Genomic DNA, 24,831 nt, shown 5'->3' with positions numbered 1-24,831 from the left:
GGTTGTTTCTTTTTTTTTATAGTGGTTCCTATGTCCTCATGCTTTATTTCAATAGATAAAATAGAGAGGATTATCTATGTGGGAATTGTTGGTATTGATTTCTTGGGGTTAACAAACAACTTTTTCAGTCAGGTAAAGGTCAGTGCTGCACCTTACCCAGAGGACATGAATTGTGTCTGCTGCAGCTGCCATCACAACCAATAAACCTGCAGTAGAGACACTTGTCTTCTTCCACCACTGAACCTAGCTAGTACTTCAGAAAACATGTTCTGGACTATTCCTCCTAGTTAAAGCCATACTACTGTCCTTGTTCTGTTCAGGGTTTTTAAAGCACTGTACTCTATTAAATTCTATGTGTGTAGGTGGTGATACAACGTCCTTTAAACTACATTTCTTTATCCAATGAATATCCAATGTTCTGCTTTTTTATTCATACCACGTGATTTGGTGGCAAATCATTAGTCATTTTGTACAGTATCACAATTTAGCTCCTTATTAAATGCATGACAAGTTGTATAGGTTTACATTGTATATAGAGAGAAGCATTACAATAGATTTAATTTTTCTCTTAAAGTAGTTTAAGACACAAATCTTAAACTGCAAACCGAAAAAGTACAATCTTCCACACAATCTGGTCTGCACTAGTACATAGACACACCTGAACTTTTTATCTTTGGATTCAGATGGGAAGATACTATACCTATGCAACAGCCCCACAGTGATGTTACTTCAGCACTAACTTGTTACTAACTTCAAACATCCATGAATAACTTTACCACTTCCTTATTGTGTTTATGGGAACAGCAATGGCATATTCATGCCCTACTTTTGCTCACAGGGTGCAAATTTTTGCTTTAGTACTTCAAATAATGCTTCGCCTTATGCCTAGAACATTCTAGGCTCTTGCAGGAGGACACTGATAATAGAGATCAAAGTTTTATGTAAAGTAATTGCTTTTTCCTATTTATTTTTTTCACCAGTTAGTCAGCTTTTCCTGTCACAAAAAATTAGTAAGACCAGCAGATAGTGTTGAAGATGCTGGAAGTTAAATGATACTGAAAACAAGCTAATATGAAAGAAACGGATATCTCTTAACAGCACCCAGTGAAGTTCTTCCTTTCATAATTACTACAGTGCAGTTCTCTTGCTGGTCTGAGCGCTAGAACCCTTTGAGTCCTTCTGGACAGATTGGAGAGCTGGGCGATCACCAACTGCATGTAGTTTAACAAGAGCAAGTGCTGGGGCCTGCACCTGGGACGGGGCAGCCCTGGCTATATGTACAGACTGGGGGAATGAGACGCTGGAGAGCAGCCCCGCAGAGGGATTGGGGGGTTGTGGTTGACAGCAAGTTGAATATGAGCCAGCAGTGTGCCCTGGCAGCCAGGAGGGCCAACCGTATCCTGGGGTGCATCAAGCACGGCATCGCTAGTCGGTTGAAGGAGGTGATCATCCCGCTCTACTCTGCTGGTGCGGCCTCACCTCGAGTACTGCGTGCAGTGCTGGGCACCACAGTAAAGAAGGACATGAAACTGTTGGAGAGCGTCCGGAGGGGGGTGACGAAGATGGTGAAGGGCCTAGAGGGAAAGATGTATGAGGAGCAGCTGAGGTCACTGGGCCTGTTCAGCCTGGAGAAGAGGAGGCTGAGGGGGGACCTCATTGCGGTCTACAACTTCCTCATGAGGGAGAGTGGGGAGGCAGGTGACCTATTCTCTGTAAACACCAGCGATAGGACCCATGGGAATGGCGTCAAGCTGAGACAGGGGAAGTTTAGGCTGGACACTGGGAAGGGTTTCTTCACCGAGAGGGTGGTTGCACACTGGAACAGACTCCCCAGGGAAGCCGTCACTGCACCAAGCCTGTCTGAATTTAAGAAGTGATGGGACTGTGCACTTAGTCACATGGTCTAAACTTCTGTGTAGACCTGTGCAGTGCTAGGAGTTGGACTTGATGATCCTCATGGGTCCCTTCCAACACGGGATAGTCGATTCTGTGATTCTTCTTCCTGCAAGATTTCTGCGACTGTACTAAGTGCAGCCAAACGACATTATTCTTTGAAAGAACAGAACTTTCATAAGAAGTTTTGATATTACATTCCTACTTCAAGTTCATAAAAGCAAGGAAAAGTACACAAAAGTTCTCTAACACGCTAAGGAAAACCTGGCAACACAACATGGACCAACTGTTAGCCACTTTTACAGATGATTATTCTGAATGGACTTTCCAGCCCATACTTTCTTATTTTTCATATTTTCCTATTTTTCATATTTTCCTAGATCAATGCAAAAAACAGAAGTTACCTTCGTGGCATGTAAAAAACTTCACAATAGCTCCTTTATACCACTTATACCACTTTTACACTTATTACTTGTGTAATAAGTATAAAAATACTTATAAAACTACATTAAGGCATAAGACCAAGTTAGAACATTTTATAAAAACAGTCCTATGATTAGAGGTGCTCCATCACTCTGCTTCTCATGATCTTCACTACACGCAGTGTGTCCATCACGTCCACCATGCACGATCATAAGCTACTAGGGGTTCTCAGTGTCAACCTGCATTTGATGCCCCAAATCTCATGGTTCTTTTTAGTGCCAACAGTTGGCCTTGCAATAGTTGTAAAATGTGAACAATTGATCTTCATGTCAGGAAGCGTTTCTCTGAGGAGCTGTAGGGAGCTATCAGTCACTATTCCAAATACCTGAAGAGTCTTTAATGTTGGAATTTCACCAAGTTCTCTAGAAAGAGAGCAGTAAGAAATTGATTATTAAAAGCACTGGTGTGGCCTCACCTCCAGTATTGCATGTGGTTTGGGTGTCACAGTATAAGAATGACATAAAACTGTTAGAGAGTGTCCAAAGGAGGGCTGCAGAGATGGTGAAGGGTCCAGAGTATGGGAAAAGCTGAGGTCCCTTGGTTTGTTCAGCCCAGAGCAGAGCAGGCTGAGGGGAGGCCTCATGGCGGCCTGCAGCTCCCTCACGAGGGGAGCGGAGGAGCAGGCGCTGAGCTCTGCTCTCTGGGGACAGCGACAGGACCCGAGGGAACGGCATGGAGCTGGGACAGGGGAGGGTCAGGCTGGGGGTTAGGGAAAGGTTCTGCACCCAAAGGGTGGTCAGGCACAGGGACAGGCTCCCCAAGGCAGTGGGCACAGCACCGAGCTGCTGGAGTTCAGGAAGCATTTGGACAACGCTCTCAGACATATGGCCTGATGTTTGGGTTGTCTTTTGGGGACTCTAGAGTTGAACTCTATGATTCTCGTGGGTCCCTTCTAACTCAGATATTCTATGATTCTATGACAGCTACCAGCAGGACAGAAAAAGTTCTTCAGATTCTGAGTCTTGTTTCCCTCACAACCTCTTTCTTCTGCTCGAGCACAGGGTATTCTTCACAAGATAGTTAGAGAAGGGAGTGAGGAGAAGCAGTGCAAACCATTTTAAAGCAGTAAAATGCTGTGTTCCTACACATCCATTATTATTAAGGACTGAGCCTGGTTCTGAAGTGCCCTGTTTGTCACAAAATCCCAAAAGGAAAGAACCACAGGCTTGTGCACCAAGAAAAGCTGGGCAATAAGAGGCTGTGGATTATTGCCCAGTCTAAGAGTGAGAAAACTGCATCCTACAAGACTCTTAGGTGAAAAGATAGTCTTGTACTTGAGGGTGTATTCTTTAAGACCCAAAACAGGATAAAGATGGATAGATATAATAACAAAACGCAGGAAAAAAGAAAAAAAAAAAAAAGACACAAGGACACAACTCCAAGCTGTGTTTCAGTGGAAACCAATAACTGGTAGGTGCACGCAAAAGCAAAGGAATACACAGATTCTGACACTGGTCAGCAAGTACTCTGCACTGTGTTAAGTCTTGTAAAGGAAAGTTATGCACAGCTGCATAAAGCCTAATATTGACACTAACACTGGTCATTGTCAGGACTGGAACCTCACAAGAAGTTCCAGCAGTATAAGGGGAGACACGATGCACGTGCTGAGCAGCAAGTTCCAGTAGTACAGTCTGACACCATGGAAAGATTATCTCAGATACCTTTGGTTCCAGTCTGTATTCTCAAATGTACATGATCTAGTAGTCAGGTGCTTTTTTTTTTTTTTTCAGTTCCTTATTTCGAATTTAATTAATCCTACCAGCAAGCTTTTCAAACAATACTTGCAATTCCTAGGCTGAAAAAAAAGCAAGTTTAAATTAATTTATCCTCTCTGAAGAGCAAACCAAAGCCATTAAGAGATTACTTACACTAAGGCAGCAGGTGATATTTGGTAGCATCGGCTAAGACACAGATGTTGTAGAAATACGAGTTGATGAAAATACTGGAAGCACTCAGGCTTCAACATCACACTGTCACTGTACATGAGAACACATGAATTAGAAATTGTCCTTTAAGTATAAAGCAGCAGTAAATTTGCTATCTCTAGAATTCAGGCTGAGAAATTTAATGAATATCAAGTTGTTTTTCTATCACTGAGATATTTTTTCCTTAAAACAAAGTAGCTTATTTCTAAAGTGTGTGTTGGATTCTGCCCTTCACTGAAGTGCAAGTGAAGCAGCAGCTGCTCTGCAGGTACACGTTCTGCAGCAGAAGTCACACCATGAAAAGGCACTTTACACATCAAGATTTCAAAGATTGTAACTGACTAGGTCAAAATATAACTTTTATTAAACGGTTCTTTGGCCATGTCAGAGCTGAATGAAATACTCACTAGGGTACCAAGCTCATGAGCTTTGTATGCCTAAATGCTTCCTTCTGTTCTACCTATTGACTGCTTCACTTGTTAGCTAACAAATCCTTTAAATATGTAACTTTTACACTAAGGGAACAAAATATTTAAGTTAGTTACCTGCTCCAGTTTAAGCAGGTAGTAGATCTTTTGTAGGTTTAGCCTAGAAAGCATTTTTGTATGTGCAACCCTACTCAACTACGCATTATTGCTATACAGTTACTGCACAGCAATACCATTAGCAATCCCCCGAACCCTACAGACACAAGGACTAGCTGCACGGGACTTCTTACCTTAGATCTAAATGGACAAGAGAAGGACATCTTTCCACCAACGTTTTAACATCTGAAAAGAGGTCACACAGTCAGCTCATGTTTCAGTAATAAGACACACATGCTTTATAAAGCATACACATTTCCATTTATGCAGCTATTAGCAAGTAAATAGTTAATGTTGATTGTTGAGATTATTTGCCTTCCAAATCAATTGATATTGATTTGTAGGACATTATGTCATGGTGAAACTTAAGTAATTATATCTGTACTTTTCTGGATGACGCCTTCAGCAGCCACAACAGCAGAAGCCTTAATTTAAGAAGACTCCAAAAATTAAGTTTCCTCCCACAATATCTGAAAGGCTGATTCACAGGAGAACATCAGATCCACTGTCTCCTGCCTATAGGACTTCAGATTTCAAGCTACACCTTTCAATTGAGCTTCCATTTAACCATTTTTAAATTCAGAAGACAAATTATCTCGCTCCTCATGGTTAAGCCAGTGACACGAGTAAGAGTCTCTGACAATGAGAACATCAAGCTACACAGAGCAAAAAATCAGTCTTGGTGAATATTTCCAGTACCTACGATAGAAGCCAATCAGAAGAAGATATAAAGCCTGCTGCTTTATCCCTTAGTGGGATAAAGGTTTGTCATGCTGCTATTTACCTGATATTTGTAGATTCTGTCTGTATCCACTTAAATTTAGTTGGGTTACTTTTGAAGTAACGTGATTGACTGCTGCTTTGACATGGGTGGCTGTAAAGTCACACCAGGACAAGTTTAGCTCCTCCAACCTATACAAAAAATGAATAAAAAGCTGTTTGGAACAACTGAAATACAAGTTTTTTTGTCTTACAAGTATTACCTGGATACTTGTAAGACATTATATACTTATGTATAAATACCAAAACTCAAACTGTAATACACCTACAACCAAAGCTACTATATTAATGAATACAAATTTCACCATGGCAATAATTAAACACTGGAGTAGGTTGCCCAAAGAGGCTCTGAATTCTGTGTTTGGAGGTTTTTGAGACCCAGCTAGAGAAATTCCTCATCAGCAGGGCCACTGATGAATTTAGACCCTGCTCTGGGCAAAGAGCTGAAGTGATCTCCCAAGCCCACTTCCAGACAGAATGATTCTCTAATATTGTAGGAAGTGAGACACTCTTTTCATCTTGCTTTTGGTTACTGACCTGAATCTATTCCCACTGAACAGATGTTCACATTGAGAGGAGAAAAAGCCTTTTGCTATTCACTATTAGCATTGGTCAGGTGACCAATTACTTTTAATTAGCATAAAATACTTTATAATTTTATATTAGCATGGGCCAGGTTCTGACCTTAACTCGACTACATGCTTGATTACCTATAGCCCATCACCACTCAGCGACAAAGTATTTGTTTTGTGTTTAGCTGCTGTGGATGTAACCCAATGACAAATGCACAGCAAACAGCACAGCCAGAGCCTGTTAACTGTTATGTAATGAAAAAAAAATGTTAAAAGAAATTAAAAGCCTTCCCTCCCCCAAAATATCACTGGAGAACACACAGTGACAAAGCCAACAAACGCGGTACTGTCATAAAAGAAATGATCCTAGGTTGTCCCAGCGTTCCTAGCCCTGATCAGGTTTGCCATCTGCTGTGCACTGTACAGAGACTGCCTTTATCTAAGGAGTTCGTGATCCATGCAATCAGACCAAGCAACAGAAGCATTGTCTACCCATGAGAGGCAGAGAATGATTAAGGTTTTGTCTGTCCACTATCTTGCTGCAATTTGATTAAAACCATGGTTTTGCAGAAGCAAAAATGAAGTAGATTGTCCAACATCTCACAAGAAGTCAGTGAAGATCAGGGCGTAAAACCCAGACCTACGGGAGCACAATTCAGCAACTTCCTGCCAGCAGATGGTTTAGTCTCTGCAACTTCATAAACTGAAGGATTATTCTACCATGGATAGAAGGGCACAACGTTTTCTGCCATTTATGCTGTACTCTGATTGCAAAGGCAGCTCTCAGACTACGCTTTCCTGAAAACACACACTTTCACATTTTGTGAGGATGACGTATTGCTTTCACAGAGAAAATCAAATTTACTTGATAATCAAATGGATGTAAGTGGGTTTTCAAAACCAACAAGACTTCCTTTAAGACATCCAACAAGACATCCTATAAGAATGATTAAGGAAACACACATAACTACTGATGTACATCTTTGCTATTAAAGAAGAAAATAACTGGATAGAAGGAAACGATCTATCTATTCAGCAAATCATCAACTGTTAGGCATTTGAGAATATAAACAGGCTCATAAAAAAGGTAGTAAGAGATAAGTATAGTTGGAATGATGATGGGAAGATAAAAAAGGCTAATTTTTCTCAGGACTAACAGTAAGCAGGAATACCAAAAGCTATATTTGTCTTACATAGAACAGCTGCTCAACATCAACTCCAGGGCTTCTGCAGAAAACCCTGAGCACCCACAGAGGTTTAGTCGTATCAAATTGGTATTCTTAGCAACGCTTCTGTAGAAGAAAAAAAAAAAGTCTTGATAAAACTCAAACGTTGGAACATTGTTAGGATACGTGGTAACGTTTAAGAGCGAAGACTCCAGGCACATAATTATTTAGTAAACACACAGCACTGCATTTTTTGTAAACTGACCTATTTAAGAATCACTAGGGATCTCAACTCCGTACCTGCTGCATCACAGCACAGCTTGGAGAAGGACACGTATATATTTATAAACAATGTTGAAAAAGAAACAATTATTTTCCACCATTTCCTGTGGTATCTCATTAAACAAACACCACAGCTTATTTGAGATGATTGCACCTCTAAAAAAGATGAAACAATAAACTCATTTCGGAAGTTACCTCTCTGCAGAATAGAGGTTATTCCAGAAAACAAACAAAAACAAACAAAACAAAAACAACACGTTTCCAAACAGTCCTCATGAATGCACTTGTTTACAAGACTATGGCAGACATGCAGTTGGTGACACCACGAAAAAACCTTACACCCCTGTACCTGTATTTGCACACAAGACAATAAACTTCGGTAATCAGTGCCTAATTAGTACATGATTTTCAGATGCTTTTTATCCAGCATCACAAACCAAGCAATACTGGTTTATTTGCATTCTGGTATTTTTCTGGGTGCGAGTAAAGTACCAGAAAGCTCAAAAGCAGAAAGCGGGACACCCAGAGCCTCAGCCATCTGAGATGGGCCCTGGCACCTCTGCAATCACCTGAAGAGACTGAACAGGAGGCTGACTGCACACCCGCAGTGCCTTTCCCATTTAACTAAAAAACAGCTCATCTGCCTTGAAGAGTCTGCAGTTTTTGAGATACTCGTTGTCAGGGTCAACAAAGTAGTGAGAAATGGTGCAAAAGCATACAAAGAATCTGGTAGGAGACTTGCTGGAACCCCTTAAAATATGAACGAATATGTACACTAAACACCAAGCTATCTTGTGGGCACAAAAACTAGAAAATAAAAGTAGCTCTGCTGTGCAGCCTCACTGCAGCAACAGCGAAAAGACACACAAGACCTACAGAGATAAGAAGTTTCTCTAGGTTCCCCCTACCCTGCAGAACAGAAAAAAAAAAAACACACCATAAATTCACTCACTCTTTTGGAGTGAGGTTTCCTCCCGACCTGATCTCTTGGATAGACAGGAAAGATGATGCTTACCTAACCCATCAGGTAACTCTGGTGCCTACAATTGGTCATTTCAAAAGACTCCCACACAGGGCAACTCTAGCTGCATTCTCTCACTTGCCTGCACAAAATAGTGTCACCAAACAGAAGTTATTTACTAAGTATTGCCAAACGTATTACTTACCTGAGGATGTCATCAGAAAGCACTAGTCCCTCCAAGCTGAGATTCTCCAGTCTTTCGCACCGACAAAGAATACTGTGGAGATCTGGAACAGACACTGTGCAGTTCGACAAATCCATGTGTTGAACTCGAAGAGGTCTGGAAGAGGAGAAAGGCGGGTTACTAAAATTGCATTAAAATCCAGCTCCACAAATCCCACTTATCATAAAATACCCGATATTCTAAAAGCATGTAGAAAATTACTATGCTTCTGTACTTTAGCTACAGACTGCTCATATTACTAAGCTTACTGGCCCTACTGCTAAGCTACCAGCCAGAACTACTGAAACTTTATCACACTGCAAGATGTATGAGGAGTGGCTGAGGTCCCTTGGTTTGCTCAGCCCAGAGCAGAGCAGGCTGAGGGGAGGCCTCATGGCGGCCTGCAGCTCCCTCACGAGGGGAGCAGAGGGGCAGGCACTGAGCTCTGCTCTCTGGGGACAGAGACAGGACCTGAGGGAACGGCATGGAGCTGGGACAGGGGAGGGTCAGGCTGGGGGTTAGGGAAAGGTTCTGCACCCAGAGGGTGGTCGAGCACTGGGACAGGCTCCCCAGGGATGTGGTCACAGCACCCAGCTGCTGGAGTTAAAAAAGCCTTTCGACAAATCTCTCAACAGTTTGATTTTTGGGTGGTCCTTCAGGGAGCCAGGATTTGGACTTGATGCTCCAACTTGTGGGTCCCTTCCAATGTAGGACATTCTATGATTTTATCTTTGAGGTATTTACAGGATTCACTGCAACCACTGCAAGTCTATCCTGTTGGATTTAAAGTTTTTTTTTGAGCTCACACACAAAAATGCTGAAAAGACTGACAATTTTTGGTTTGACAAGAAATAACTTGCAAGTGTATGCCTGTACTTGAAATATACCTTCAAAAATCAGACTAGCTTGGTTTTAAATAACTGACTGATGAATGCAAATCTTATTTCAACCCATTCCCACCCACTGATCAACTCTGTCACTCTTCAGATACATGACAAATGCTACTACTGGTGGAGATGTTTTAACTATGTATACACAGAGAAAATGTGAATATATGAGACAGTTTCAGGATCCGGTACACAAAGAAAAGCCTTACTTCATGGTTTTAAACTGTGGGTTCCCAATAGATGATCTTGGGCAGCGGAAAACAGTAACACCTGCAGGTAGCAACTGTCCAATTACTCCTGGCAGCAGATTTCTACAAGTCAGATCAAGGGTCTGCCAGAGAAATTCATCAAACCTAAGGAGCAGAGTTTTATTCATTAGTTAGCAAGGAAGGGTCAGAACTGTGAGTAGAACCATACAAAGTCTTCACTGCCATGAAAGACTGAGAGGAGGGAAAGTCATTTGATAAAATTTAATACGACTAAACTATTTGAGTTGGTTTTGATTACGTATACTTCTAATCCACATACAGAATAAATTGAATTACATCTGAATAAGCAAGATTAAAACCAAATAATTTATCAATATGTGGAAGCAAACAAAGTTCTTAGCACTGCATGATGATAAGTAATACTTACGAGAGACAATGCCATCTCTTGCAAATCATGGAAACTTTCAGCAGGTCGTTTAGAGGCAAATATGCAAAGATTGCCAATAGCAGTTCATCTGGAAGTGCATCCCAAGAAACACCTTTAGGGAAAGAGTGAACACATTCTAATTAAGGCTGGCTTATTTTTGCCTGCTAATCAGATGCCTCCTTTGGCTTGGTTGTCAGACGCAGCACTGCTGTCTGTCTGTCTCTGGGCTGTACATACATCACTACTCATAACCCTTTCAGCTCTTCATTGAAGAAGGATCCTTTAGGAAACAAGAGCATCTCGACCACTTCCTTTGTATTCTAAGGCCTGTACGCTTTCTCAACTGCAGGAGAGGTACGACAAGTCTACAAGGTCACCTCAGAAATAAAGAACTGAACTCGTCTCCTTTATTTCCCCTACTGAAACACCCACCCTCACTACACACACCAGGCTCCCAGAAGGGGGCCCAAGGTGAGGTGTCCATTTGCACGGTACACAAAGCGGGCAGGCAGCACAAAGTGCTCTTTGAAACACTCACACGGACTACCACCCCCCATGAACTGTATGCAAGGCTGTGGTACAATTCTGACTTGTAAGGAGCTGATGCAGAGCTCCAGAAGGCGCTGCTGTTCACCTAGGAAAGCTTTCTGGATGGTGGAGCTCACGAACAGCTTCCTGTGACCCACCACTCGCCCTCACTTCAAAAAGGGGCCACCTGAGGACACTCCCGCCATTCACACAGCAGCCTTGTGTCTGCAGGGAGCTCTCTAGCTTGCATTAGGTAGTGGTGACAGGATGAAAACCCATTTTGATACCAGAGGGAGGCCCAGGAGCCTCACACCCCGTGCCTGCAGCCCTCTGGCAGGGTCCCGAGCAGCGCCCATGGCTCAGCTCCAACAGGACAGGTACAGCTGCTTGCCCCTCCGCCTCCCTTCACGGGTGCAGATGTACAAACCCACATCCTTCACTCTCCAGGGCTCAGCCTCTCGTTTCTGAGATGTTTATGCGAAAATATCGAGCCCCTTGCTTCAGGATCAAAGCAGAGGTGGCAGCACGGGCTTTGTAGGCGGCGGTGCCAGCCGTGCGGATTACCTGGCTCTGCCTCTCGCAGCAGCCGAGGCCTGCGCACGATGACGAAGTCCTTCTCCTTCTCCTTCTCCTTCTCCTTCACCTTCTGCTTCTTGTGCGGGGAGCAGGCGGCCACCAGCAGCTCCTGCGGGGTGTTCTCGCTGCCCAGCCGCTCCTTCCTCAGCACCGACACCCCCATGCCCGACAGCAGCTCCGCCGTCCTGCCCGACTCCCAGTCCCAGGCGAAGCCGGACGAGACGTTGCTGCCGGAGCTGGGGATCTCCTGAAGATGTTTCCTGAGGGGAGAGAAAAAAAAAATAAAAAAAATAAAAAGAGAAAATAAAGAACAAAAAAAAAAAGGGAGCCGCACCGCCAGCCCGCCGCGGGTGTCCGCCTCAGCGCGGTTCCCGCCGCCTCCCTCAGCGCCGCCCGCGCCCCGCGAGCACGCGGCGCCCGCCCGCACCTGTGCATGGCGGCGGCGGGAGCGGCGGGAGCGGGAGCGGCACCAGCAGCAGCAGCGGGAGCAGCAGCGGCGGCGGCGGGAGCCGCGGCAGGACAATGTTGCTCCCGCCACAGGCGCGCGCGGCGCCCCGCCGCAAAGCCTCTCGGGAGTTGTAGTCCGGCGGCGCCTCTCTTGCGCCCGCCTCCCTCCCCGCGGGGCGGGGGCCGATGACGACAAGGCCGAAACGACGACAGCGACCAGGAGGAGGAGGAGGAGGAGGAAGAGGAGGGATGGTGGCGGCGGCGGCGGCAGCAGCGGCAGCAGCAGGGCCAGGGGGTTGGTGAGGGGGGAATGTCGGCCGGCTCGCTGCCCACAGCGGCCCTGAGGCGTCTCCTGTGAGGAGGGCGGCGGCTGAGGCGGTGAGGGGATGGGGAGAGGGGAAGGGAGGGGAAGGGGAAGGGAAGGGAAAAGAAGGGAGAGGAGAAGGGAAGAGGAAAGAGGAAAGGAAAGGGAAGAGGGAGGCAAGGGGAAGGGAAGGGAAGGGAGGGGAAGGGAAGAGGCATTGGAAGGGAGGGGAGGGGAAGGGAACAGGCACTGCAATCAGCATCTCCATTTTTATCAATTATTCTCCTTTTCTCCCCTTTTTTCAGGGCCCCCGAGCACCTGTGTTATGAGCACGCATCGGAGTGTTTGCGAAGCGTCTCAGGGCCGTGCCCTGCAGGTCAGTGAGTGCACGCTCCCGTCAGGCTGCCCTTCCTGTAGCAAGGCCATTCCTGACGCTGTCCGTAGGATTTATGAACAAACAGCATATTCTGAAATTTTGGGGGACGGAGGCCCAAATTCTGGGCGCTGAGTCAGCAGCCCGCTTGTCAATGCCACTCGTTGTGCAGTCGGTGGTGGCGGGGAGAGGTGCCTGCAAAGGCAGGGGTGGGAGTGAAACGCGTGGCAAATCGTGCACAGCTGCTCGGTCGGTGTCGTCAGTGGGGCGACTCAAATGGGCAGTCACGTAGTCTTTGACACAGAACGAGTGGCAACCGGTGCTGTTTTTAACTAAAGCTACGAAACGGTGATTTACTGCTTGCTCAAGTAGGTAATCAAATGAAGGAGAGTGGGTTTTTTCAGTTTAAAAAAAAAAAAAAAAGAAGCTGGTTGTATTTAATCCTCTGTTCAGCAGCATCTCTGCCATTTGTCAGTCCTTTTAATTTCACGGGAAATTGAAAAGAGAGGAATTTGCTGAAAGGGGTAAAGTTCAATTATTATTTTTTTAAAGTTCTGGATTTCCAAATAGTGTGTTTGTCTTACGGCAACATTAGGGTTGTAATCATGTGACTAACCTCCTGCTGGTGGACACCTGTTTTGTGTGAGAGCAGTCGTCTGGCACTCCGGGTAGCAATTTCTGTTTTTCTTTCCTTTTTTGTATTCATATTGCAACTGTACAGCTTCCATTTCTTCTTCAATTTTAGTTCCTCCATGCAGATTGTCTTCTTCAATATCTTTTTTTCCAGAGTGTTCCCCTCAACTCTATGAAAGTATCAGCCTTTGTGGTACTTAATATTCTTTATTAGTGTGAGACAGTGCCAAGTAAGTGAATAAACTTCCCCTGTATTTGTGTTCCTGGTCCTTGCTTGCTATTGACTACAAAAATCTTTATCTTCCCTAATAGAGCATTTTTCGTATACCACCTGGTTTCCCAACAAATCAGAGAATACTGCCACTTTGAATGGACTCAGTGCAGTATTATGTTTTATTGTCATTAGCTGTTACAAAACTTTTTTTCCCCCACAGTGTTTAAAAGCAACAATTAAATGTTTAATAATTTTCATTTATTTTTTACATTTCAATATATAGTGGTATATTATTACTATGGTAATACTAATTAAATACCAGTCAGTACATAGTCTGACTAGAGTTTCTTAGAAGAACAAAGCTATGCAAAATATCTTTTCTTGATTCACCTCAGATGTTGTTTCTCTCAAATCGTGCAAGCAAATAACTGCTCTGCTGTCCTGGTTTCAGTTAGGACAGAGTTAGTTTTATTCCTAGTAGCTGGTAGAATGCTATGCTTTGGCTTAGGCTGAGAAGAGTGCTGATAACACCCCGATGTTTTAATTGTTGCAGAGCAGTGCTTACACCAAGGACGTCTCAGCTTCTTTCTCTGTCCTGCCAACGGGCTGTCTGGGGGTGCAGCAGGAGCTGGGAGGGGACAGACCCAGGACAGGTGACCCAAACTAGCCCAAGGGGTATTCCATACCATCTGGGGTCATGCTGAACAGTATATAGGGGTGGCTAGCCGGGGTAGTGGGGCTGGCTGCTCAGGGTTAGGCAGGGCATCAGTCAGCGGGTGGTGAGCAATTGCATTGTGCATCACTTGTTTGTACACATTATTATTAGTAGTACTATTATCATCATTGTTATTATTATTGTTGTTGTTATTAGTATTTTCCTGTCTTAATAAGCTGTCTTTATCTTAACTTACAGGCTTCACTTTCCCGTTTCTCTCCCCAGTCCCAGAGAGGGAGGGAGGAGGGTGAGCGAATGGTTGTGTGGTGTTTAGCTGCCAGCCAGGTTAAACCACGACATCTGGTCAGTTCTCTTTGGCAGCTCATGGATAGTTTATTTCTTTAGATTTTCATCTAAATTTTTAGAGTTTTCTCTTTGTGCTAAGATTTAGAAGTACTTTCTTCATCTGTCTGTTGACTGCTTATAAATTCCCTATGCTGCAAAGGTTACTGTAGAATATGGAAGTTGGAGGAAAACAACACAAAAAAACCAAAAAGCAACATGCTAAGCAAACTTGAGCGTGAAGATGTCTGAAGGGATTATTTTTAAATGTGGCTTGACCTCTTGTTCTTCCCTTTTTATGATTTCTAAAATACGAGGTTAGCCCATTTTATTTTTTAAAGATGGTAACGTCAAAATCTTAGTGTTGGGCAATTCTGTCAGTCCAAAAAATTTAAGCATGTCTGTAAAGTCTTACTTATGGATTCTTAACAGCATAGTTTTGCAGAGTAGGGCAGGCTTCAGAAGCATGTCACAGGTGATGTGGCAGATCATACGTGTCTTTTGCAAAGGTAAATGTGCTGGAAGATATTCAGTGGAAACTTGGAGATTATTGCTCCAGAGGTGACTGTGGAACTGGCCACTGGTATTTGCTGGAGATGGCAGCTTTGGGTTTATACTTGCCCCAAAGTTGTGAATTCATTTCGAGTTAGGAGATGCTGTTGCACGGATGCTTTTTTTGGTATGCTGTGGCTCTCGGTCAGTATTGTCCATTACTGTCTTTGGTAGCTCTTTCATAGTTTGGTAGCTTCTTTGATGACAGTTTTTTTTTTTCTGATGTAATTTTGGCATTAAAGTTTAAAATACAGAATAAGGCAAGGAAATCTCTATCTACTTGCTTCTTCCTCAGGTGTTTTAACTGAAATATCCAAGATTTCTTAAAATGTATTTTTTTTAATTCGGTTTGATGATCTTTACCCCATAGTATTTCAAGAAAAGCAACAAAAACAGGCTTTTTGCCCCTGGGATGGGCAAAAGCAGCAATTACATTAGTCTGCAAAATGAACAATCTGCTAGTAAAATAACCTACAAATTTTGAAAATAATAAACCTATAGTGTAGTCTAATCTGGAATTTCTGATTAAAGAGGAATTGGGAGTCCACTTTAGTGAGACCAATGGCCTTTCTTCACAAATATGCATTGCTCTTTTCAAGCCTTCTTTAATGATATAATGTCAGTGTATCTCTGTTACTAAGTACAATGTTATATAAAACCTCAAAGAAATTGTAGTTTTTGTTTCTGCTGTTTCATGTAGTAACCTGAGTATTTCTGCACCAGGCTGAGTAGTTAGTTCATTTGTAATGTAGATGGTCATGAGCTTGGTTAGTCTTGAGGTTGGCAAGGTAATTTAAGACTTGATGGTAGGCAGTTTCCAAGATAATTTAAGTGTGAACCGAACGCTTGATGGTGCTTGCTAAGAGTTATTAGCTGGGTTTAGACCGCACAAAATTTCATGTCCGAATTTTGAAACTTGTGTCCTGTGTGGGGGTAACCAAACTCTTCCATTCATTAGATTAAAAACGTACTATTTTTGCCTGTGTCTGAAACAAAACAAGAAAATCCTAAGCATAAACAGGAGCATTGATTTCAGGAGAAAATTCTTTACAGGATGAGGAATTTCAGCCAGCTGGTAACATGGAGTTGTGTGCTAATAGTGAGAAGCCTGTCAAAACAAAGAAATGGGGTTATGGGAAAGCAGTTTACCTTTTAGATAACGACCAGGTTCAGAGGCGAATGCTGCTTGCCACAGAGAGGCATGCCCTGAAGTAATACATTTTAAGTCCTGATACAAGTAATTCTAGTGCTATGATAATGGCAATACGGCTGTCCTATTGGGCCGAATTTTGTTTGCAATAAGAGCTCCTCTCTAGCATTGTGTTTCTTACCTTGCATTAGGCAGTTAGCGTTAGGAACTAGTTCTAATCTTTTTCTGTAAAAATTTTTAAACTGAAATTTTGAAAATGTGTATACATTGTTTCAAAACAATTTTTCATTAGTTGTAGTCTGGTAAAATCATAATCATTCAGGTTGGAAAAGACCTCTAAGATCATCTAGTCCAACCTTTAACCTAGTCCACCCCTAAACCATGCTATTAAGTTCTACCTCTACACGTTTCTTGAAGACCTCCAGGCACAGTGACTCAGCCACTTCCCTGAGCAGCCTATTCCTCTACACAACTGCTGTACAACTTTTTTGATAAAGAAATTTCTCCTAACATCCAACCTAAACCTTCCTTGATGCAACTTGAGGCCATTTCCCCTCGTCTTGCCACTTGGTGCTCGGGAGAAGAGCCAAATCCCCACCTCACTACAGCCTCCTTTAAGGTAATTGTAAAGTACAATGAGGTCTTCCCTGAGCCTCTTCTGCAGGCTATTGAAGTCCATCTCTCTCAGCTGCTTCGTATAAGAATCATTCTCATTCTCTAGGCACTTCACCAGTTTCGTTGCCCTTCTCTGGACACACTCCAGCACCTCAAGGTCCTTCTTGTAATGAGGGACACAAAACTGAACACAGTACTCAAGGTGCGGTATCACCAGGGCCAAGTACAGGGAGACAATCACTTCCCCAGACAATCACTGGCCACGCTATTCCTGATCCAAGCCAGGATGCTGTTGGCCACCTGAGCATGCTGATGGCTCATGTTCAGCCAACTCGCAACCAATACCCCCAGGTCTCTTTCCAAGGGAACTTTTCAGCCACTCTTTCCCCAGCCTTGCATTGGGGGTCGTGCCCCAGGTGCAGGACCTGGCCCTGAGCCTTGTTGAACCTCTTACAGTTAGCCTCTGCCCATGGGTCCAGCCCACACAGATCCCTCTTCAGAGCTCTCCTTCTCTCATGCAGATAAACACTCACACCTAACTTGGTGTCATCTGCAAACTTACTGGGGGTATGCCTTTCAAAACAATGCCTTTCATTTTGTGTTTTGAGATTAAAATAGGAGCCAGGTGAAGAACAGAAAAGATGTTGTTTAGTTTGATAACTAACGAAGTTGCTTTTGTCTTTGAAAATGGTTGAAATTATGGTACAACTCAATTCTCTCTTTATTTTAGTATATTTGGTGCATGTTTATAATCTTTTTTGGATCCTATCATGGTAGAAACTGAGAGCAGCATCTTGCACAAAAAAATTTACCTTCTGTCTTGGTTGCAGCTCTTTAGGTATGACTAGTAAAACATTGTATAGCTGTGACTCACGGAGCATATGCTGTATAATTTTATTTACATAGCACAAGGTGTGGCTATAATAGGCACCCAAAGCTATGTATGTCAGATAGCACTGTCTTAATGAAGTCAATATGAATGGAGAAGAAATGGTTTTTGGTGGAATTCACTATTATACTAGAATTGGGAAAGATGATTCTGTTTTCTGAGGAAACAAGAATAACACTATAGAGAGCACAAGGACTTCCTCAGAATAAGTTATGGGGAAATTAGTTAGGTATCCTGGATTCACGGTTTACAAATTGTCTGTCCAAAATGTAGTACAGGCAGATAGTAAGGGGATGCTTTGACCTCACATTAGAAATAATTAATAACTAGAATGATTCTAATTAAAATTATCAGAATAATTAAATAATTAGAAATACTAATTATACAATAAACATACAAAGATAAATAAAAGATAAAAGGTGCAGGTATGCATTTCTTATAAGATACAAGAAGGTAACTCAGTCTGTTTTCAGCATGTGGGATGCTCAGTGGACAACAGCTAATGGATTTAAAGACTACTTTCACTGTTTGGAAATGAAATGCAAAAGAAGCAAATGAGGGAAACAAATCCTTAGGGGAAAAAAACACAGAATAACCATTTTCTTTACTGGAAATAAGACAACTTTCAGTTGTGCTTTCATACATATCTGCTTAAGCAGTATACTGAGAACTTAATAAATAAATGGTTTATTTTAACAAGTTCTGAAGGAATTGAAAAGTAAATTGAGGGAATTTTAGTCGTATCCATTCTTTTAAATCTTTGAAATTCAGTGAAAAGTGAAAGCAATTAAAAATACAACAGTGAGGAAGCCACGCTAAAAAAGTATTTCAGTTGAATGAAACCAGCTAAAATGGTAACCTTGATGGAAAGGCCGGAGTCTGACCAGAGAAATAAACAATTGTTATTATTTTTTAATATATGAAGTATCTGTGATTAAAATGATACATGTAAAAAAAAAATCAATCCAGAAGCAATTTAACCATGTAACAAGTTGATAAAATTTTCTCTTAACAGATTTGTGCTGCTCACTGGCCCTTTACTTAATGATACGCCTGTATGAATATGGGCTAAGTATTTACAGCAGTCCTGACTATAACAGAGTGAATAGATGCAGAGGAAAGAAAAATATAGCAGGTATAATATGAAAGAACTGAGACCTGTGCTCTTCTGAAGAAGAGCAGAAGAGAAGTAGGAAGGTGAATTAATTAGCTGTTACATGAAATTTCAAATCTAAAAGGAGCCATATCACAAGTACACTAATGTATATGTCACTGCATTTTTATGCTCTGTTAACTCCGAGTAGAAAATTTTAAATGCATGGTTGAGAAACGGTTCATCTTAAAAAAGCTGCTTGGTAGCTTTCTGGAAACATTCACTTTTTAACCTTTATTTTGTCCAAAACAGTTGATAGCATCCAGAAGGGAACAAAAACAAAGGAATAATTTTTCTTTTGGAATTCATACTAATACTAAAAATTAGGACTATAGTCTTATTAACAGACAGAAGAATTGACTTCTGGATCTTCTGGACCACAAATTAGAGTTGTTCTGCTGTGTTGCTAGAAATGACAAATTGGAATGTCATCATACTTTGATTTCTGCAAAGGACTTCAAAGCACGTTGCTGAAAATCTAGTTCATCTGATCAGTGTCCTTGTGTGAAATCTTGTGTGAAGTCTATTAGTATGTTTAAAAATGACTGACAAACAGCTCTTTTCTGCATACATATAGATATCTTAATGTAATGAAATGTTTTCTTGTGTTACAGTTCTGATCCACTTTCAGTGAGCTGCACTGCGTGGCTGGAGTGAACCTTCAATAATGAGTGGTGCAGCTTTGGGACTTGAGATAGTATTTGTCTTTTTTCTGGCCTTATTCCTCCTTCATCGGTATGGAGACTTCAAGAAACAGCATAGACTGGTGATCATAGCAACATTACTGGCTTGGTATCTCTGCTTTCTTATTGTGTTTATACTGCCTCTGGATGTTAGTACGGTAAGAAATTATAAGGTTTTCCATTCTGTTGTGTAAAATGTGTATTTTTTTTTTAAACTCTTAATTACAGAAGATAATATCTTAAAAAGCAAATAATGTTTTCAAATAGTATCTTTTTAAACTAAACATATCACTTTTGCATGACTATTTCTCTGTTTACAGTTAATTTTGTTAATTTTTTTAATTTCATCAGTAAATGAATCTTTGAAATGTTTCAGAATTTTTATAGCATTTTTTTAATCTGTTTGAACAGCACAAAAACACTTTCAATTGTTTACTTAATTGTCCTGCCGATTAAGTGTTGTTTTCAGCATTAGATAAATTGCTCCCAAATGTAAATTCAGAGGACAGGAATTATCATTAAAAATGGGACTTGTTATTTTTAGATTAACAATGTATTTTTTGCTCATCACTGATTAAATTTTTTTTTTTTTTGTCTTTTTAGACAATTTATAATCGATGCAAACTTGCTGTTAACTCCAGCCCGGCGGAAAGTAATGGCTCTTATGTTACTCTTGCTCCAAGGTATGAGTTGTATGTTTTCTTTGTTAGAGTGTTCTTAAATAAGTATTTTATGGTTTTCTTTTTTAAAATTATAGGAGTGTACTGTGTTTTTAGGACTAATAAATAAATGTTATTTGTGTGATGTGATGTCTGAAGAAAGTAAGAATAGTAAGGGGGTGAGGGAAGAGAAGGTGAAGAAAAGCGCATCTGTTGATAGGCATTTATTTGTAATAACAATAGTTCTAATTCCCTTTTTTTTTTCCTGTCATCATCATTTATTCTATTGTTAAAGTGATATAAGATTGTTCAAAGAGCTTCCTTCTAACTTTGCTCATCTGTCAGGAAATGCCTTGGTGAAAGCTCATATTTTCAGATCAGAAGCCTTTAAGATTATGAAGGAAAGATAATTTTACATGTCATGAATGTGGAGATTAGTAGACTTATATGCAAGCAACATATCTACTTATTATTATAATGGCACACATAATAATTGGAGTTAGAATAGAATAGTTCATTTGGATATTGTATCCTGGAATAGTTCAGATGATCTTCAAAGATTGAGTCCAACTACAGACCACCTTGGGGCTAACTAGAAATAAAGCATGTTACTGAGGGCATTATCCAATTGCCTCTTGAGCGCTGTCAAGCATGGGGCGTCAGCCACCTCCCTAAAAAGCCTCTTTCAGTGTTTGGCCACCCTCAAGGTAAATAACATTTTCCTAATGTCCAGTCTGAACCTCCCTGGCTAGAAATTTCGCAGTTAACTAAATTGATTGTATACTACCGAAGTAACAATGGCCTGCTTGCTCTTCTCAGGCAGGAAGGAGATCATCCCTAAAGCGTGGGGAATGTAGGTGAATGTCGGCTCCTTTTGCATGTGGCTCTTCCATCTCCGTTAGCTATTTCTACGCTATGTAGATACATGCAGTGTAGGACCTGTAAGATGTTTAGAACATGCAAAGTTTTGGTTATGTGTCATGTATTACCAGGTTTGTTACACCAAAGTGGAGACTACCTGAAAGGCGTATGTAAGTGGTAGAACTGTAAAATGCCAGATTGAGTGATACAACTTTTAACCTTCCATTTAAGACTACTCAGTGTGTGTTAATTAAACATAGGTAAATACATGATTTGAAGACTTAATAGCCTTTTAATTTACCTGTAATTCCAGAGTATGCTGATGGGTGTTGTACTATAGTATATGACTTATCAAATAGGGATATTAACCTAATTGCATAGATACTGTTAGTGCAAATCAGCTCTTAAAACTTTGAAATGTTTAGTCACACAGCCTGTCATACGATGGTAATTTGATAGTTCTGAAAATATTTAGGCTATGCACATAAAAACTCACAACACAGGCTTAACTAGTTTGACTCTGGAAAACATCAATTATTTCTCAATAGATACTCCTATTAAATTGGTGATATTACCCCTTGACTCACCAATATTTCATTACCCAGATAGGTGGAGGGGGTAAAAAAAAAAAAAAAAAAAAAGTTTTAGTGTAGGTGGCCACTTTGTCACTTGCTCTCTTCTTTCTAAAAGGCTCTGAGGACTTTTTTAGGTTTCCTGAAGTAAGTGCTACCTGTCAGAAAAATATTGTCTCAACATATTAGTTCATGAAAGTCTGACTAAAGCCAACTGGGTAACAGAACAACTAATATACTTTGTTACCTCTAAGTGGCATAGGTAGTATGTCTAGGTGATGGACTCCCTAGATACTCCTGAATAATCTCCTGCACTAGCTAAAGCTGAATGGTCTTCTGTCTACAGAAAGATTTTTTTCTTTGCATTAAGTACTCCCTGCACAGAAAGAAAAATTGAACCAGTAAATTGCTTATTAAAATTGTTCCATTCTCTTTAGTCTTCAAGCTGACTTTTAAACAACATTTATTTATTAGTCCTAAAAACACAGTCACTCCTCTATATGTTTTTTTTTAAAAGCCATCCTGTCCAGATACCTTATTTTTAATGGGGAGAATGCTAAATACTTTTTACATGGAAATACAGTTTATTCTTTGCTGAAGTGGTTGATGATTACCTACTTAAATAGTAGTGTATTACTTTTTTGCTTTTTTCAAAGTCCATCCTTGGTAGGGGAATTTATAGGAAAAAAAAATATTAAAAAAAATCTATAAAAAAATCTACACTATTGACCTTACAACTAATAATAAGTTTTCTTATGTTTTTACAGCAAGCAAAAATGTTTCAAACCATGGAGTTATATTCCTGATGGAATTATGCCAATTTTCTGGCGTGTTGTGTACTGGACATCACAGTTTTTAACATGGTAAGTAAGACAAAGGAACAACAGTTGGACTGATAAAAGTATAAATTATGTCTAACATCTGAGCAGTATATGTAATATATATATATATACATATATGTATATAATATATATATAATATATATATTATTTGTTAGAGATGAAATTTATCTAACAATTATTTAATTGAACATAGTGTAGAGTTTCTGGTGGTTTTTTCTTTTGGTGTTTCTTTTTTTTGGTGTTTTTTTTTTTTTTGGTGCTCCTCTTCAGGTCACAATTATTTACCCTTAGTTCACTTCTGTAATTGAAGTTGAGCAGTTTACGCAAACATTTTCATGGGGAGATTGTGTGGAAAAGATTGTATTCTAGACTACAGGACATCAAAATAATGCTATGAATAATTTGCGTAATTTCTGAATAATATTGTAAAGTATTTGGTTTTTTTGGATCATACTATATAAAGCTATAGATACAGTTACAGCAAACAGATTGTGCTTTTGGTTTAGATTGATGTATGGTCTGTGATCAGCCCATCCTTGTATTATTTTTGTAGCTCAGTCAAGAAGATTGGTAGTGAGCTCTTGATTAAGAGTTTTTTTTTTTTTTTTTTTTTTAATAGTAAAGCTAACCGTATTTGCTTTTATCTATAACTTTTTTTTTTTAAGGTTTACCCTCAGACTGGTACACCGAGGATAAAAACATAGTTAGCTCATTTTGTTAGAAGCATGAGAGCCTTTAACTTAAACACTTCTGTCTCAGTATCTTGCCACCGATAAGCTACTTTTTGGTATTGTTTGCTTTCTTCCTAGGATTCTGCTACCTTTCATGCAGTCCTATGCTAGGTCAGGAGGGTTCTCCATTACTGGAAAGATTAAAACTGCATTGATTGAGAATGCAATCTACTATGGCACTTACTTGCTGATTTTTGGAGCATTTTTAATATATGTCGCTGTAAACCCAAAGTTCAATTTGCAATGGTAAGAGTAATGTTGTAAGTACTTGCATGAATTCTTAAAAAATATATATATAATAAAAAATGTAAAAGAAAAAAAGTCCAGTGTAAGCATGTTCTGAGGATAAAATATGTCTTTAAAACAAACAGTTGATCTGATTTTTGCTAGGCAGAATTTTGTTATTTTTTTTGAATGGAAAGAGATAATTTGACTTTGTAGGAATTTTGTCTTGTAGCTTTCTGGTTTTTTTTGTTTTTTTTTTGGTAAGGCAGGGGATTGTTTTTCCATTTGCAGTGATATTTTTTTCCCTCACTGAAAATGCATTTGTGTCTTTAGTGCTGAAACTTTTTCTTAGTGCTTTCAAAACATCTTTGACAGTGTTTCCTGGGTAATACTTGTGTCTACTGTAGATTCTACTTAAAGCTCATAAGATAATTTTAAAATAATTGATAGTTATAACACTGCTGATATTCTTCCATGATAGATAGAGTAGTAAATTCTGTTATGCTGTTTTGAACTGCCTAGTTGCTTTCAACTTCTGTTTCTGAAATACTAATCCTGGGTTCTGAGGCTGTTTCTTAGAGAGATTCCAATTATGGTGTTTTGATCTCATTTTAATTACATTTGCTAAGTTCATTTCCTTTCCTAAAGGAATGTATTTTGAGAACAAATGCTTATGTCTCCCTCCAGAGAGGGTACACTTAAAAGAAAAATCATGGCAGCTTTAAATGCACCAAAGCAGCAGACTGGGCCTAGACAAGAATTACAGATGAAACTGAGTTTGTTCCTGTAAATTTGAAAGTCCTGGTGGAGCACAGATACTTTAAAGTTACTTCATTGCAGGTGGGAAGCAGGTTGTAATTTGTTTTTCGTTTGCCATTTGTTTTGAAGGAACCAACTTCAGACTATTGGGATAGCTGCTGCAAACACATGGGGTCTCTTTCTTCTCGTGCTGCTTTTGGGCTATGGTTTGGTGGAAATTCCTCGTTCTCACTGGAATGGGGCTAAGAGGGGTTACCTTCTTATGAAGACCTATTTCAAAGCTGCCAAACTGATGACTGAAAAAGCAGATGCAGAGGAAAATTTAGAGGATGTTATGGAGGTAAGTAACCAGATTTTGCCGTGAAATAAGTGAAGGCTGCTGTTGTTCATCTCTGAATTTTCTGGTGTTATGTACTTCTTGGCAAGAAGCACAAGTAGCATGAAGTTTGAAGTATCTGTAAATTAAGAAAATCATCATAGTGTGCCACTTGATGAAACTAGATGACACTTTGATAAAGATCAAAAGAGAAATAGAAGAACCTGTATCTCATGGCAACTTGATGGTCATAATTTGTTTTTGTTTTTTTTTTTCTTTTACTGTCCCTTCTGGAGTAATATTGGTGACTAATAACATTCCAGAGTGATGCTTGAAAATCTAATATACAAATAATTTGCA

General features: G+C 40.5%; 2 protein-coding genes across 6 annotated transcripts in view; one reads left to right on the top strand and one right to left on the bottom strand.

The window, feature by feature from the left end:
- Nucleotides 1-409: 409 nt before the first annotated feature.
- SKP2 (S-phase kinase associated protein 2) lies at nucleotides 410-12,074 on the bottom strand. Of its 2 annotated transcripts, none has more exons than XM_038171043.2 (10): nucleotides 11,924-12,074; nucleotides 11,485-11,756; nucleotides 10,393-10,504; nucleotides 9,966-10,109; nucleotides 8,852-8,986; nucleotides 7,431-7,529; nucleotides 5,670-5,797; nucleotides 5,020-5,071; nucleotides 4,245-4,352; nucleotides 410-2,738 (listed from the first exon to the last, which is right to left on the bottom strand). In XM_038171043.2, the coding sequence occupies exons 1-10, from the start codon at nucleotides 11,929-11,931 to the stop codon at nucleotides 2,525-2,527; spliced, it is 1,272 nt and encodes a 423-aa protein (XP_038026971.1). In that variant the 5' UTR covers nucleotides 11,932-12,074; the 3' UTR covers nucleotides 410-2,524. The 2 variants fall into 2 exon arrangements, with proteins under 2 accessions (XP_038026971.1, XP_071887583.1); XM_072031482.1 differs by having other exon boundaries at nucleotides 11,831-12,069.
- Nucleotides 12,075-12,133: 59 nt separating this feature from the next.
- Nucleotides 12,134-24,831, top strand: part of LMBRD2 (LMBR1 domain containing 2) — a 36,076-nt gene continuing 23,378 nt past the window's right edge. Inside the window, exons 1-7 of one of the 4 annotated variants that reach the window (XM_027446692.3) lie at nucleotides 12,134-12,321; nucleotides 12,553-12,623; nucleotides 19,438-19,664; nucleotides 20,110-20,189; nucleotides 22,366-22,461; nucleotides 23,250-23,417; nucleotides 24,285-24,495. In XM_027446692.3, the coding sequence (XP_027302493.2) occupies nucleotides 19,491-19,664; nucleotides 20,110-20,189; nucleotides 22,366-22,461; nucleotides 23,250-23,417; nucleotides 24,285-24,495 (729 nt within the window). In that variant the 5' untranslated portion in view covers nucleotides 12,134-12,321; nucleotides 12,553-12,623; nucleotides 19,438-19,490. The remainder of the gene's footprint in view (nucleotides 12,322-12,552; nucleotides 12,624-19,437; nucleotides 19,665-20,109; nucleotides 20,190-22,365; nucleotides 22,462-23,249; nucleotides 23,418-24,284; nucleotides 24,496-24,831) is intronic. The other 3 variants (XR_005261770.2, XM_038171042.2, XM_038171041.2) reach the window with 3 other exon arrangements.

This window comes from Anas platyrhynchos, chromosome Z, assembly GCF_047663525.1.
Source record: "Anas platyrhynchos isolate ZD024472 breed Pekin duck chromosome Z, IASCAAS_PekinDuck_T2T, whole genome shotgun sequence".
Lineage (NCBI taxonomy): Eukaryota > Metazoa > Chordata > Aves > Anseriformes > Anatidae > Anas > Anas platyrhynchos.
This window is presented reverse-complemented; position numbering and strand designations above follow the sequence as displayed.

Excerpts from the sequence above, each read along its gene's own strand:
- SKP2 (XM_072031482.1), bottom strand. The coding sequence starts at position 11,931 with ATGCACAGGTGCGGGCGGGCGCCGCGTGCTCGCGGGGCGCGGGCGGCG. Across the intron at positions 10,110-10,392 it reads AAGAGATGGCATTGTCTCTC|GTTTGATGAATTTCTCTGGC; the intron begins GTAAGTATTACT and ends TCTGCTCCTTAG. Across the intron at positions 7,530-8,851 it reads CTTTCTGATGACATCCTCAG|AAGCGTTGCTAAGAATACCA; the intron begins GTAAGTAATACG and ends TTTCTTCTACAG.